At 54.0% G+C, this 14,053-nt stretch overlaps 5 protein-coding genes across 5 annotated transcripts; 2 read left to right on the forward strand and 3 right to left on the reverse strand.

Annotated features, from left to right (window-relative positions):
- Positions 1-108: 108 nt before the first annotated feature.
- Positions 109-3,597, reverse strand: NCS54_00146800 (Hypothetical protein; the record flags this gene model as incomplete). The annotated part of the gene is made up of 1 exon (XM_053147094.1): positions 109-3,597. One exon carries the CDS (start codon positions 3,595-3,597, stop codon positions 109-111), a length of 3,489 nt encoding a protein of 1,162 aa, XP_053003069.1.
- Positions 3,598-4,368: 771 nt separating this feature from the next.
- Positions 4,369-8,852, reverse strand: NCS54_00146900 (Spc7 domain-containing protein; the record flags this gene model as incomplete). Its single annotated transcript, XM_053147095.1, has 3 exons — positions 4,369-5,018; positions 5,076-8,589; positions 8,640-8,852. 3 exons carry the CDS (start codon positions 8,850-8,852, stop codon positions 4,369-4,371), a joined length of 4,377 nt encoding a protein of 1,458 aa, XP_053003070.1.
- Positions 8,853-9,302: 450 nt separating this feature from the next.
- Positions 9,303-10,080, forward strand: NCS54_00147000 (40S ribosomal protein S11-B; the record flags this gene model as incomplete). The annotated part of the gene is made up of 4 exons (XM_053147096.1): positions 9,303-9,304; positions 9,375-9,550; positions 9,714-9,952; positions 10,012-10,080. Coding segments are annotated over 4 exons (486 nt in total).
- Positions 10,081-10,659: 579 nt separating this feature from the next.
- Positions 10,660-11,715, forward strand: NCS54_00147100 (Hypothetical protein; the record flags this gene model as incomplete). The annotated part of the gene is made up of 2 exons (XM_053147097.1): positions 10,660-11,229; positions 11,284-11,715. Exons 1-2 carry the CDS (start codon positions 10,741-10,743, stop codon positions 11,713-11,715), a joined length of 921 nt encoding a protein of 306 aa, XP_053003072.1. The 5' UTR covers positions 10,660-10,740.
- Positions 11,716-12,838: 1,123 nt separating this feature from the next.
- NCS54_00147200 (Hypothetical protein) lies at positions 12,839-13,075 on the reverse strand (the record flags this gene model as incomplete). Its single annotated transcript, XM_053147098.1, has 2 exons — positions 12,839-12,937; positions 13,001-13,075. 2 exons carry the CDS (start codon positions 13,073-13,075, stop codon positions 12,839-12,841), a joined length of 174 nt encoding a protein of 57 aa, XP_053003073.1.
- Between the last annotated feature and the right edge of the window lie 978 nt (positions 13,076-14,053).

The following is a 14,053-nucleotide window of genomic DNA, read 5'->3' on the forward strand; positions in this document are numbered from 1 at the left end:
TCAACACTTTACATCCCTTCACAGCTTCATATCCTTTCAAAACCCTGATATCATCTCTTCGATATCATTTCGTCAAGATTGACTTGATGCTTTCCAGCTTGTCGTTATTCATAGATCGCCGTTCCTCCTCAGAGATTCTCTCTGAGATTCGTAATGGTCTCGTTCCTGGTCTCGCAAATTCTGTGGCACCGATAACGATTGAACAACTGTGACCTTCTTCTTGGAGCTGGACCCGCTCAGTAGTCTCTGCGCTGCGGCGTCTGAAGACTCTGCCTCCATTGCGGTGTCTGTAGATCCTTGTCTGATGGGTGTAGTTGGAGATGAAGTCGTCGCGGATGAGGATGCGTTGCTTCTCTTGGAGTGGAACAGCTGAGGTTTCTTTCCCTTCTTTGCCTGTTGTCGTCTGATCGCCCTCTGTAGCTCTGCCTCTCCAAGGTCCTTGGGAGTTCCAGCAGGGGTCGAATCGCGTCTACCAGGCGTCTGACTTGGTGTCATCTGCTCTGGAGAATCGGTGATGAGGGTGTCTGAGAGTATAGATCCCTTTCTCGGGGGACCTTGTGGGCTAGGGTTTGGCTTGGGAGCATCCTGCTGCGTAGTCGGAGTCGGCGTGGTGATGGAACTGTTGCCTCCTGGAAGGATCAAGCCTCCCATATGGATAGCTGGGACATGCGCAGGCTGTTTCGTGCCGGTGGAAGTAGGTTGAGGTTGGGGAGGTGGTGGAGGTGTGGGCGTGTTGGCGATTCTGTTGCCTCTTGGGAGGGTCAAGCCGCCCATCTGGATAGTTGGAACAGTCTCAGGCTGGTTCGCGGCGGAGGGACTGGGTACGTTCTGTTGAGGTTGAGGAGAGGGTGTAGGGGCCAACGGGTTGGTGGTATTGTTGCCTCCTGGGAGGGTTAAGCTGCCATTCTGAACAGCTGGGATATGCGCAGGCTGGTTCGCCGCGGTGGAAGTAGGTATGTTCTGTTGAGGTTGGAGAGGAGGTGTAGGGTTATTGCCACGAGTTGTTGCGGACTTGACAGTTGTCTCTTGAACTGCGGATGGCGGTGCAACGGGAGTTGTTTGCTGAGGTTGGGTACTATCACCAACGGGAATGCTTGTAAGTCCTGCCAGCAGGACGAGATTCTGAGCGGTGTTGTCCATCACAGCTTGCTCTTGCTCCTGTTCTTTGTTCTCAGAAACGGACTGTAGTGATGTCTGTCTTGACTGAGAGGGGGCGCTGCCTGTGTCCTTGGACCTGCGAGATCTGGGCTTCAAGATGTGTCGCTTGGCCATCTCTGCCTGACTGGCTTCCTGGGGTTCATCAGGGTTTTCAGCGGCTTGGTTGGTTGAGGACTGAGGCGCGGTCGGAACAGTGCTTGCGAAGAGTGCTGGATCAACGAGAGGCGGTTGGGCGTCGTTGGTTGAGGGTAGAGTATGGTGAGGTGGGCTCGGGGAAACATGTAGGACTGTTTCAACATCGCTACTATCGTTCTCTTCGAACGCTGCGATCAGGTCTCTCTCAAGTTCATCGAGCTCCTCCTGAGGCTTGTCGGCCTCTTCAGCTTGGGTATCAGGAGTCGCGTGTGCAACGGGAGTCGTGAAAGGAGCGAGAGCGGCTAACGGAGCGAGAGTGGATGGAGCGAGAGCCGTCGGTGGTGCAGGGAGGGCTTCGACATCGCACATGGCGATGTCTGAGCCCTCCTCACCCTCCCAGTCCATCTCAGGTGAGAGGCTGGTGAGGGGACCAGCATCTCCGGAGTCGTCAACGACGGTCTCCATCTCTGATACCAGCTGCTCCTGGCCGACGGTACTCTCCTTGGGATCTTGGTTGGAGTCAAGATCCATGAGGTCGCTGGTCGAGCGAACCTCTGCGTCGTCGCGCAGGCTCACCTCTCCGAGAGCCGAACCGAGAAGGTCTCCGAGGGCCATGGTCTCGTCGTTGTCTGGCAAGCCGGGAAGGTCGTTCGAGGTGGTGGTGGTGGTGGTCGGCTGAGCTGCAGCCGGAACCACGGGCTGGGAGAACGGGTCGGTGCCATCGAGATCGGAGGGAGGAAGGGAAGAGTTGAGCCACTCTTCGAAGTCGTCGAAGTCCTCGGGTCTCTTGAAGGACGAGCTGGTGGTGTCCGGAGCATCCTGGACGAGGGGGATGGGGGCGGCGGCGGCGGTGGTGTCGGCGGCCTGCTCCTGGACTTGCTCGCCTTCTCGAGTCGAAGACTCCGATGACTTCGAAGGGGTCTCGTCGACCCTTCCTCTAGCGGCAGCGGGAGAGCCAAACAGCCGTCCTGGACGACCTCGCCCCAAACGCCCCCTTGCCCTCATATGGCTACGAGGGCGACGACCTTGGAGGTTGGTCGACACCCTCGCCCCGAACAGCGTTGTCGGAGACCGGACAAGCTGTCGAGACGCCGATGATCTGGGCGCGGAGGGTCTGGGGGAAGCCGACGCAGGAGGCTGTGGCCTCTCGGAGGGCTCTTCGTCGGTCTGCTTGACCATGGGAGACTCTGGAGCAGGAGTAGGAGTCGGTCTCGAAGGTTGAGGATCCCTTGCGGGAGATGAAGCGGCCTTCTCCTGTGGCTTGGAAGCAGGGGCCTTGTGCTGCTTCTCCTCGGTCATCGAGTCCGTCTGAACACCGTTTGAGGTATACCTCGATGAGGATGCCTCGCCCGATGCTCGCTCCCCGGGAAAGCCTCGAGGCTCCGTCTGGGTACCGCGGCTGTAAAACGCGATGACCTTTCGGGAGCCCTTCGACCTAGGATCTTGCACCTTGACCCTGGCGAGTTCGAGTTCGGGCTCAGATTCCGGAACTCGAGGACGCCAACGACGGTCGGTGCGACGAAAGATGGCGGCCAGACCGGAGAAGTCGGCGTCGGGGTCATAACCCCTTCGCTGCTCCTCCTGTCTGGCAGCCTCGTCGCGCCTCTCCCGCTGTCGGCGTCGATCCTCGAGCTCCTTCTGCCTTACTACCTCCCTCTCCCTCACCTCCCGTTCCCGCTCCCGCATCGCCAACTCGTACTCTCGTGTGGCCCGCTCCTCACTCTCCTTCCTGCGACGCCTCTCCCAGTCCTCGGTGAGGAGCTTCTTGAAGAAGGCTTCCCCAGCCGTGTCCCTGGGATCAGCGTCGAGGTTCACCTCACCAGGCTCTGGAAACAGAATCTCCAGGTCCATGCAACGGTAGGCATAGTCTCTTGCGAGAACTATGCCATCCCGGACGGTTCCGGGGAGGTGGTACGCCGTAAACAAAATGTTTGGCGAGGAGAGGAGGAACCAGAGCTGCCAACAATTGGCAAAGAAAGGCTCTGTCTGCGACCTCAGACGTGAGTAGTCGCTCTGCCAGATCCAGGGGATCAGGCAGAGGGCCGCCGCCGTAACGGCCTGCAGGAACACCACGGCCCTGGAGGTGTTGATCAGCCTCCGGAAGTGGTAGAGCATCAGCAACCACCACAGGAACCGCGGGCTCACTGCAAAGACCCAGAAAGCCAGTCGGAGAAGCACAAGTGGGAGCGTGTCGTACTCCGGGTCGAAGCACTCGTGCATGTTGAAGATCGAGTCCCATTCACACCCCTCTCGGAGGGGAAGCCACATGGGAAGATCTTCAGGGCGCATCTTGTTGTCGGACATTCTGCTGTGTATATCTAGTCAGCGCTCAAAGCTGGTGACAGTAGCGTCGCTATATGGTTAAAGGGGTATATCAAGGTGACTCTGTGCGAGTGTGTATATAAAGCTGCGATACTTGTCACTTACTCTGGTGTCGGGGATGCTTCGCCTTTTTAAAAGTGATCGCGACTGCTGCTGATGAGAGAAGAAGAAGAAAGAACGAGGGGAAGCCGAGATTGTTTTCATTCTTTATTGTTTGACTCGAATTATTCGTTGTGCGTGGGAAAACTGGCGGGCAGTGATTGACACTGGCAACCAAGTGCCAGGCCGGCCGTTCACTCAAAGGAGGCATCGTCGGTTACTGCCAGTGCCAGGCCAGTTTGGAACAAAGATAACGATAAGACATTGCGTTGTTGCATGAATTGGCCTGGCTTGATCGGTATTGACATCAAGTTCATGTCTCCGTTGGCCATGAAGCATCGAGTCATCGTGATGCTGTGTGCTAGTGGTGATACAACTACATGAACAGCTTCCTTTCACGCAATCAAGACTTATTGTTGGCAAATACAGATTATTCATTCACAGCATAGACAATGTAGGATAAAGTCGTGTCGAACAAAGTCTTTGTTTAACAAACACCTAACAAAGGGGTTCTGTTTGTTCCCTCAACACCCATATATCGCCAAAGTCCAGCACACAAACCAAGGTATCTCTGATCCAACCAACGCCAATGCCTCCCATCACGTGTTCCCGGTCCTGTCATCACTCATTATCCTTGACCGATTCAGCCATGATTCACTTCCTGCCCCGAGCAATCAACCTTGTATGCAGTTCAACCATTACATTGCTCCATTCCTCCTCCCCAGCACCAACAGCCTTGCCAACCCTCGACCCAAGGAACTCGGCCACCTTTGATACGTTGAAGTGTTCACCATACAAAACCTTGGCCTCAGGGGTGACAGCTACATCCAGTCCTTCAGGGCCACTTTGGCCCAGCAGGTTCAGCTTGACCTCCACCCGGGTTTCCAGGGGTACAAGCAGCAGGGAAGTCGTGATCGCCACGCTTGAGTCAGATGTCTTTTGCACAGTCGTCGGGAACGAGGCATTCATACGACCAACTTGTGTCGAGACCAGGTTGGCCTTGTCCCAAGCTGCTCGCACCATATTCAGGAGATGAGAAACCTCGGTTCGGCTCTGGGGGAGAGCACGAACATGGTCTCGAATACACTGCAAGAAGAACTCCTTCTCTGCTGTCTTAGGGAGCGGGTTCTTCTCACGGCTGTCGGCAATGTACCACAGGTCGATCGTCGAGTTCGGTCGGTGCGTTTTGAACGAGGCAATGTCAAAGACAATCTCGATCTCACGCTTGTAGGCCATGGAAAGGACTGTGCCCGAGATTCCAGTCACGGCCCAGCCGTGCTCTTTCTCGATAGCGTCCACGCGAGCTGATGGATGTTAGTTACTGAATAACACAACAAAGATATTGAAAGAGGGATACATACCTTTGAGGCTGTTAACCTCGGTACTCGTCCAACCACGGCACTCTTCTCTGATCTTCTCAGACTCCTTAATGTCCTCTAAGCACTTCTGTTTCCGTGCCACCAAATCCTCTACTTCGACTTCCGAAGCTTGGAATTGCTCCCGGAGATCCGCGATACGCTTCTTCTTAAGCTCGATATCTTGATCAAGGTCCGACAGCTCCTCACGAGCAGCCTCAAGATCAGCTGGGTCACAATCAGCCAGTTCTCGAGCTACTTCCTCAAGGTTACCACTCTCCTCCACGAGGGACTGGTACCGAGTCATGATGGCGGGCAGGACAGAGTCGAGAAGGCTCTTTTGCTGGTCCAAAGACTCCTTGTCCACCTCCATGCCCTCATCGATCCTGAGCAAACCCTCCTTCAGTCCATCCTGCAGCTTCATTCGCCACTCGTACCACATGGCCTTGCTCAGAAGGCGGGCGTGGTTCTTGACATTCATGAATTGCTTGTCCATAAGAGTCTTGATCTCGGGTGTCGCTGCCATGTACTCTTTGAATAGTGGCGGGTTCTCCTCAAACGTGTCCATCTCGATTTCCTTGACAATACGTCGGCCTTCAGAGATGTACTTCTTCAGCTCCCGGCAAGAGTGTTGATACAACTCAAGCATTGGCACTGTACAGGCACCAGCAACAACACAGCGCTCCAGCGACAGGTTCTCCTCCCCTTCCTGGAGGAACCCGTTGTCAAGGTTTCCGGGAGCTGTCGTGTGTCGCCTCTTGGTGGTTGTAAGCTCCATGAAGCGAATCGACGTCATGTTGAGGAAGTCCTGAAGGTGGATTCGCTCTTCGTCGTCGTCAACCTCGTTCTCGAGTTGCCCGGCATCTTTCACAGGTGATTCATCAAAGTTTACCGAGTGTCCAGTCCGATCATCATCAACATCTTTGAATCTTCCCTGGTGTCTTGGTGTCGTTGCCGGCTCCTGTCTCTCGGGTGAGGACAACGTCGGGGTGGCGCTATTGGGTTGTAAGCTCTTTCGGAATGACAGCGTGAGCTTCCCCGTCGTCTCAGCTTTGGGGGGATGTTTGAGTCGGACGTTTTTGACGGGACTGCCTTGATGACCCTTGAGTCTCTTGACACCGTCGTTCTCCTCCTCCTCGTCATCATCCAGCTCACTGGGTCGCTTTCCGAGGAGTCCTCTGGCGCTTCCAACAGCAAGACTCTTACGGCCCCTGAGCGGATTCCGCTTCGGGCTGAGGCTATCAATCATTTCGCGAAGATTAAGTGTAGCTTCAGCACCATCGGCTTCTCGCTCGAGAATCTTTCGGCGGTTCTCCTTGTCTTCCTCTTCTTGAGCCTCCTTATCCACTTCGCTCACCAATTCTTTCGGATCATCGAACGTAACACCACGTTTTCCAGGCACAAACTCGGTGGCCATATCACCAATAGAACCGCGGCGGTCAAAAAGGGCGGCAACCTGTGGAGATCCAAGTCCAGCTCGATCAGCACCGACACCCGACAGTCGACGATTCTGGGGTGTCAACACAACGGTTGGAGTTCGACTGCCTGTTCCAGTATTGGTCTGAAACAGACCCTTCTTCGGCGTAGCCTTAACCGGGGATGGGGTTCTAGAGCTGATCCTGTTGGATCTAGTAGAAGATGGCCTCTTCGGAGAGGCAGACCGTGGTTTGCGTTCTGCTGTTCTGGGAGTGGTCTTTGTTGAGGATGCCGGGGCAATTTGAGGCGTGGATAGCTTCGCGGATGTCGGCGTCCTGGCCTTGGGCATCGACTGCGGTGTAGTTGACGTCTTGGCAGGAGATGGAGTCCTGCTAGACCTGCGAGCGAATTGAGGCGTCGTACTTTTGGGTCCAACGCTACGCTTCAGCTTGCTCGCTTGAGAAGATGAGGGCTCCGGGCTAGGTGTCGTAGTTGGCTTCTCGGCTGTTTGGGCTTCAGGCTTCTCAGCAGGAGTACTCTTGCTAATCGCAGCCTGGAGAGCCTCATCAGGGTTGTCTGGTGTGTCGGCCTCCTCTTCCATGACCCGCTTGCCCAAGCTTCGTGCATTCCCTAGGGCATTGTTGAGAATACCGCCAATGGCAGTTGTCATTTCCATACCCATGGTAGTATCACCATCGTCCTCGTCCTTGTCGTCGTTGGTATTCGATGGTCGGGTCAGAATTTGGCCAACTCCCATGGTCATGTCCATGGGCGCATCGTCTTCGTCTTCATCCTCGTCGTCTACCTGGTTGACCGTCCTTCGCCGAGAAACTCCCAAGCTCTTTCTCTTCTTCTGTGAGAGAACTCCACCCATAACTGTCGTCAGCTCCATCGACATGTCTTCGTTCCCATCTGACTCGTCCATCTCATCGGGAACTGGCCGACGGATACCACCAATTGCCGTGGTAAACTCCATAGTGGCCTCTTCCATCGGGGCATCATCCTCATCATCTTCGTCATCCGGCGAAGGCACCGGCTTTTGCGCCTTGCTCTGGTTCATGATGCCTCCAAATACACGGGTAACGTCCATAGACATGTCCTCATCTGGATCACGTTCCTGTGCTGGCTGAGGCTTGATGATGCCACCAACCGCCCGTGTTATATCCATATCCATGTCCATATCCATATCTGATCCGTCATCGTCATCGTCGGCTTGAGCTGATTGCGCTTGTTGGGCTTGAACTGGTGGCGGTAGATTCTCTTGGTCTCGTGCAGCGACAGTCGGCTTGTTCACATCTTTGCCCCATCCGAAAGAAGGAATGAACTCCTCGCCGTCATCGAGATCTTCATCGCTATCCTCATCGAGACGCTGAGTGCCGGCTCTTCGAGCAGCAAGTCTAAGGGCTTCGTCCAACGTTGAGGACTCTTCTTCGTCGGAATCAATCGATCGGTCTGATGCGGCTGTTGTCCCCGTCACCTCATCGATAGTGAGCATCGTTCCATCGTCAGAGTCGCTGCTTGAACCGTCGTCTTCGCCATCATCCTCCACGTCGGCAACTTCTTCCACCGCATCTGCTGGCTCGGAGTCTGAACTATAGACTGTCGATGTCGCCGTGTCATCTTCCGGGTTGTGAAAGTTTGCGGGTGGAAGGCCAGAGCTTCTTCGTTGCTTCTTCTCCTCTTGATCGCTAGCAGCATGCGATGAGGCCCCATGCTGTGTGTGGGCATTATTCGAAAACGCAGAGTTCCTCCTGGTTGAGTCGGTGGATGTTGTAGAGTCTTGCATGTATTCGACCTCGTGAAAGGTATGCAGGGTTGCTTCAGCCGCGAAGGAAACACGGCGGTTGGCAAGGGACTTTCGACGAGCATCACGACGCTCTCGCTCCTCGCGTTCTCGGGCGGCGGCTTGTTGCTCCTCCTCAGTCTTGACGGCAATCTTGGACCCATTGGATTCAGTGGTGGACTGATCTGCGAACGGAGATTCTCGTGTAGGTCCACCAAAGTCGATCAAATCAGGTACCTTCGGTTTCATGGGTGGGATTTCGGGTATGGGAATGGTCGGCTTGAGGATAGAGCGGGGGGCCTTGTTCGAGGCGGCAAGAGACTACATCATGTTAGATGGATATAACGCAAGTTGAGAGGGCATTGACTTACCAGGCGCCTGTTTCCATTTGCCTTCATGAGGGCATCTAGACCGCCTGGACCCAAACTCTTACTTCTTGACTTCTTGCGACTCGCAGCCAACGAACTTGTGACGTCGACCGTTGCATTCTCCTTTTCCATTGCTTTGCGAACATCGGTATGCGCGCCGATAGACCTGCGCGTGCGCCGCGTGGCGGGCACAGTGGCATCAGTAGCAGGCGCCATTGTCGGTAGAGTTGTCGGATCTTGTCAAGTTGAAGCCAACTCCAAACCCTGGACGCGACGGCGATAAAGTGGTAGTGGGCTGTCTCCCGCGACGGACCGTGTTTGTTTACTTTGGGCGGTAGCAACAGGGGGGAGGGGCTCCACTTTGCCAAGTCTCCCGCCATGCTCTGAACCAAAGCATAATCCCCCGCCTGCTCACGTGAGCCCTCAAGTGTCAGCCACAGATCCCCCACTCGCTTAATTACCTAATCTGTGGCGCTCGGCTGCACAGCCAATCCCAAATTTTACAAGCCCTAAGTCCCAAACTGCACGGAAATTTTGGTGTGTGATTTGCCCTACTTCTCCATCTGCGAAAACTGACCTCCGCAGCCACTCTCAACCTCGCCTCACCCAGCTTAATCCACGACACGCCCTCTCGTTACGGTACCTGCCCGAGAAGGATTATTCAAGATGTCAGTCAGAACCTCAGCAACGATCGATACACGATGTCCCGAACGAACGCGTCGCTAACCTCTGCATCAGGGCGACCGAGTTGACCGTCCAGTCGGAGCGTGCTTTCCAGAAGCAGCCTCACATCTTCCAGAACTCGAAGGCCCGAACCAAGAGCACCCGACCGGGCAAGGGTGGCCGACGATGGTACAAGGACGTCGGTCTGGGTTTCCGTACCCCCAAGGCCGCCATTGAGGGCAACTACATCGGTACGTGGGATGTGGACAATATTTGGTCTGGAGAAGCATTTTGGAGGTGGAGCGCATTCAAGAGGACTCGCGAGAATGGAGATGCATTCGAGCGTACCTTGCGCAATTTGGGCGACCAGACGACTCCATGTTGAATCGCATTGCTGACATTTTGACTCTGCAGACAAGAAGTGCCCCTTCACCGGTCTCGTCTCCATCCGTGGCCGTATCCTCACCGGCACCGTCGTTTCCACCAAGATGCACCGAACCATCATCATCCGAAGAGAGTACCTCCACTTCATCCCCAAGTACTCCCGTTACGAGAAGCGACACAAGAACGTTGCCGCCCACGTCTCCCCCGCTTTCCGTGTCATGGAGGGTGACCAGGTCACCGTTGGCCAGTGCCGGCCCCTGAGCAAGACTGTACGTTGGAGGATTCTGCCAGTTCGCGACAGGGGAAAATGATTGCTAACTTGTCCAAGGTCCGATTCAACGTCCTGCGCGTGCTGCCCCGAACTGGCAAGGCTGTTAAGAAGTTCAGCAAGTTCTAAATTGGAACTCTTCTGGCATTGTTTTTGGCGTGATAAGCATCAGGGGGGATGGGAAGTTTCCTCTGACGGGTCGGGCACCGGATGTTGCGTTGCAAACGGTTGTGCTATAGATGCAATCGCGAATAAAAAGGATTCACGAAGACAATTGTCTGTCTGGGGTTCATGGTTCACTTTTGGGCGTGATATGGCTAGGAAAAGGGTCGTCATGATCTCAAGATTACGTTCATACCTTTGACTATCTCGGGCCAGAAAATGCCAGTGCCTAGTGAGGACCTATTCTTTCTCGTGAGCGGTGCCAGTGTAATGGATGTTTTGAGTTGTCAAGCCAGCGGGCTCTGTGTCGGCTGGCGACCGGTGCATTGCCTAGTAAACGGTTAACACGGAGCATGATTCGAAGGGTCAGTCCTAGGCACTTATTGTCTGGTGAACCACACCGAATTGAGAGTCAGAAGCATTATACAATAAATCAGTTGAAGTCATCACGGGATATTTGTATGTACCGTGTTTAGCACAGTGCATGTGCGCATTTCGCACCTCCACCCATCGCAATTGAAGGTCAGTGAAAGTTCAACCTCGGACGAGACCTCTATATTCGCACTCACGACTCGACCTCCAATCCCTATCCTTACGCTCAGCTGCCAATTCAGACCTCTAGCTGAAATGGGCTGGATCTCTTCCATCCTCGGCACCGACAAATCGGCGGATCCCCTCGGAAAACTCGATCCCAGTCTCCGCGACTTTCTCGAAAAAGAATCACCCCTCAAGTACCCGACGAAGCAACCCGCGAACCCCCCTCCACCAGCCCAAGAACCCAGCCATGACAATTCTGCGATAGCACCGGCTCAGGCGCAGAAGCCGGCCGTGCCCTCGGCGAGCTTGTACCAGGACGGACGATATGCACACCTGTGGAAGAACTACCAACCGCTGGCCGAGATCGAGGCCGAGACTGCGAGCGATCATGATAAGCTCATGAATGTCCTCCAGTCGTACAAGGAGAGGAAGGAGGCCATTGGAAAGGCTGCGCTGGAGAACTGTGCAGAGCACCAGGAGGAATGGGTGAACTGCATGAAGCACGGCACATGGGAGGATCAAATTCAAATGTGCCGGCACCAAGTGCGCAGGTTTGAGCGGTGCTACATGATGCAATCGGTATGGCTACGGCTACTTGTCTCGGTCTTTGATGCTGGCTAACATGATGCGCAGCGATTCCTTCGTGCGCTGGGATACGGATCGGTCGAGGGCAGGTCTGCCGTAGTGGAGGAAGACATCCAGATGCACGCCGACTCTCTCTTCCAACGGATGATCAAGCACGAGGATGCCGTGGAAAAGGCCAAGGCCGAAGGACTCCCTATCCCAGTCTTCGAACCCGCGATACCCAAGTCCAAGGGTCCAACGGTTACACCCACCGAGGAGCTCCAGCAGCAATGGAAAGAGCAGCTCGAGAAGCTCCCGGAGGAGGAGCGGGCGATGGAGGAGGCTGCCCTGAGGGCCGATCTCCAGGCCAAGGCCGAGGTCGCGGGCAGCGTGCAGAAGATCTGGGACACACAGGCGGAGCAGAGGAAACAGCGGCAAGCAGAGGGCAACTCGACATTTGGGGATTATGTTGCGTCTCTGTTTGGGAAGTCTGGAAAATAGAGAAAAGGAATGTCTGTGTATGATTCTGTATAACATGTGGTTGTCAATTTGGACCAATGCTGTCTAATGTTACGAAGGTAAAATGATGTACGCACAACCCAATGTAAAAATATTCACCTGTAAATGCTTCATGTACGATTATTTGGTGCAAGTTGAGGTTATCTTACGTTAGACTGATTACTGTAATGGTGAAGTTCGGATGTGAATGTCGAAGTTGATGATAATTCATGAAATATGAACTTTTACATGGGGAGCAAAGAAAAGAGCTTAGAAACCACACTTCACGGGTAGAAATAAAGGGAATAATAAGCACATCGTATTTTGAACACAAAATACTGGCAAGAACTAATTAATTACTGGCTGACTACCTACTTACCTCTCGTCTTATGTCTGGTCACAGCCCATTCACAGTCCTACCCTAAGGTGAAACCATCGCGACAACGGCGCGACAGCGGGAAACCAAGAATCCTGAACCCAAACTGCGGATGCCTCTCTCAGCAAATCCAACGACCGGTTCCGTGGTCTAGTTGGTTATGGCATCTCGTTAACACCGAGAAGGTCCCCGGTTCGATCCCGGGCGGAACCACCATTTTTTGCCGTTTGGCACTATTTTTGCCAAGACTTTGATGTATAAGACCGTCACTCGACTACATATCCTGTGTAACCAGAGGAATTGTCATTTTTTTATGTGATCTATCTTGTTGGTCAACTTTAACTACGGCTGCAACTCGGGATAAAGATCACACTCTGGTGACTGATCAAGCATCTCAACAAAAACAACAAAGGACGGAGGACCGTTGTGGGAACTTCTACCTGAACAATGTGTTGGACAGACAAGTGACGATCACTGATACATGCCTCTTCATCCAAGCGACTGGTTTCTTTAAGAGAGTTTGTTGACTAGGTAGCACTTCGCTCATTAATCACTCAGCGGCAGTCATTGCTCGAGAGAAGATAGTATATGCTTGGCCAACGGCATATTCATTGCTCCATTGGATATCATAAAGATGACTCCTGCTAAATCACAACAAAAGTAACCCAAACTCCCCTCCTTCCCACAGCGTCTAGGCGATTTTCACACCAGCAGAGGCTCTAGGTTGTTGTATCATTTACCACCCGCCGTCTAGCAGCAAGCCTCGTCACAGGCGCAGAGGCCGCAGCAGATCTCGCAGCCAGCCTCCTCACCACCGCGCATGCTCATCTCTGGCTGGGGCTCGGCCGTCTTGAGAGAGTCTGTTAGCTCCAGCTCCAGGGGTCGAGTGTCGTTCTAGAACATAAAACTCACGGGCTGCTGGGTGACAATGTCACCATTATCAGTCGTCATGGGGGCTTGCTGGGTGGGCTCCATGGAGGCAGGCATGATTGCAGATGGAACAAGGTTGGAAATAAGGTAGAGCGTAGGAAAAAGACTGCAGAGTTTGTGACTTGTAACGGTGGATGTGTGTGTGTGTATCTCTTTGCGTAGGTACAGTAGAACGGCAACCCATAGCCGGAGGTCGTCTCTTAAGTAGCCAGACAGTGGCGCTCTATGAGGCGTAGCTCAAGGGAGACAGCTCGAGACCCCTAATCAGAGGCCGCCAACATGTTTCCAGTTGTGCCTCCATCACAGCTCCTGATACCACTGACGTACGCTTGCGGTGCCGGTTTGCCGGGTGGCTCTTCAACGTCTCTGGCCGACTCGTACCCGCGGGAGCAGCCGTGGCTGGGCCGGGCCAGGGTCTACTGTATTCAGGGACAGCGACCATGAAATGAGCCCTCGAGGGACGGCAATCAGAGGCCGAGATGGAGTCGCCGTGCGTAAACCATTCGTCCAAGCCGCTGGAACCATCAGCCATCAGCGGCACTGGCTGCCGATATATGCGGTGCCGAACTTCCGGGAAGCTCCACCCCGCATTTGACCGATACGGCACATGGATAAGCCTCGCAATGACCTCACTGAAACACCACGGACCAGCTTCCAAGATATTGGGCTATTATTATCCAGAGGCCAAAAGGATGACAGGTAATGAATGAATGCTGAAATGTAAATGGTCTAACGAAGCACCAAAACCACCAAAAAGAGCCAAAAATGCTCAGGATAGTGGTGTCAGAGAACCATTCGCATTTGCTCTTGGAACCGCACAGTAATGTGGAAGCAGACCAACAGCTGCAACACATCAATTGTCAGACGAAAGCGTTCCGTTGTGATATCACCTCCTCAAAAATCCTGCAGTCAGATCTGGTGCACAAGAGGCAGATGGCAGACATTGTTAGCAAAAGAATCAAGTCAGCAGAGTTCGTCACGATGCCACATCACACGGCTCAACTCGATCAGAAATATGCTAGGGAACAATCGATT

This window comes from Fusarium falciforme, chromosome 1 (genome assembly GCF_026873545.1).
Source record: "Fusarium falciforme chromosome 1, complete sequence".
Taxonomy (NCBI): domain Eukaryota; kingdom Fungi; phylum Ascomycota; class Sordariomycetes; order Hypocreales; family Nectriaceae; genus Fusarium; species Fusarium falciforme.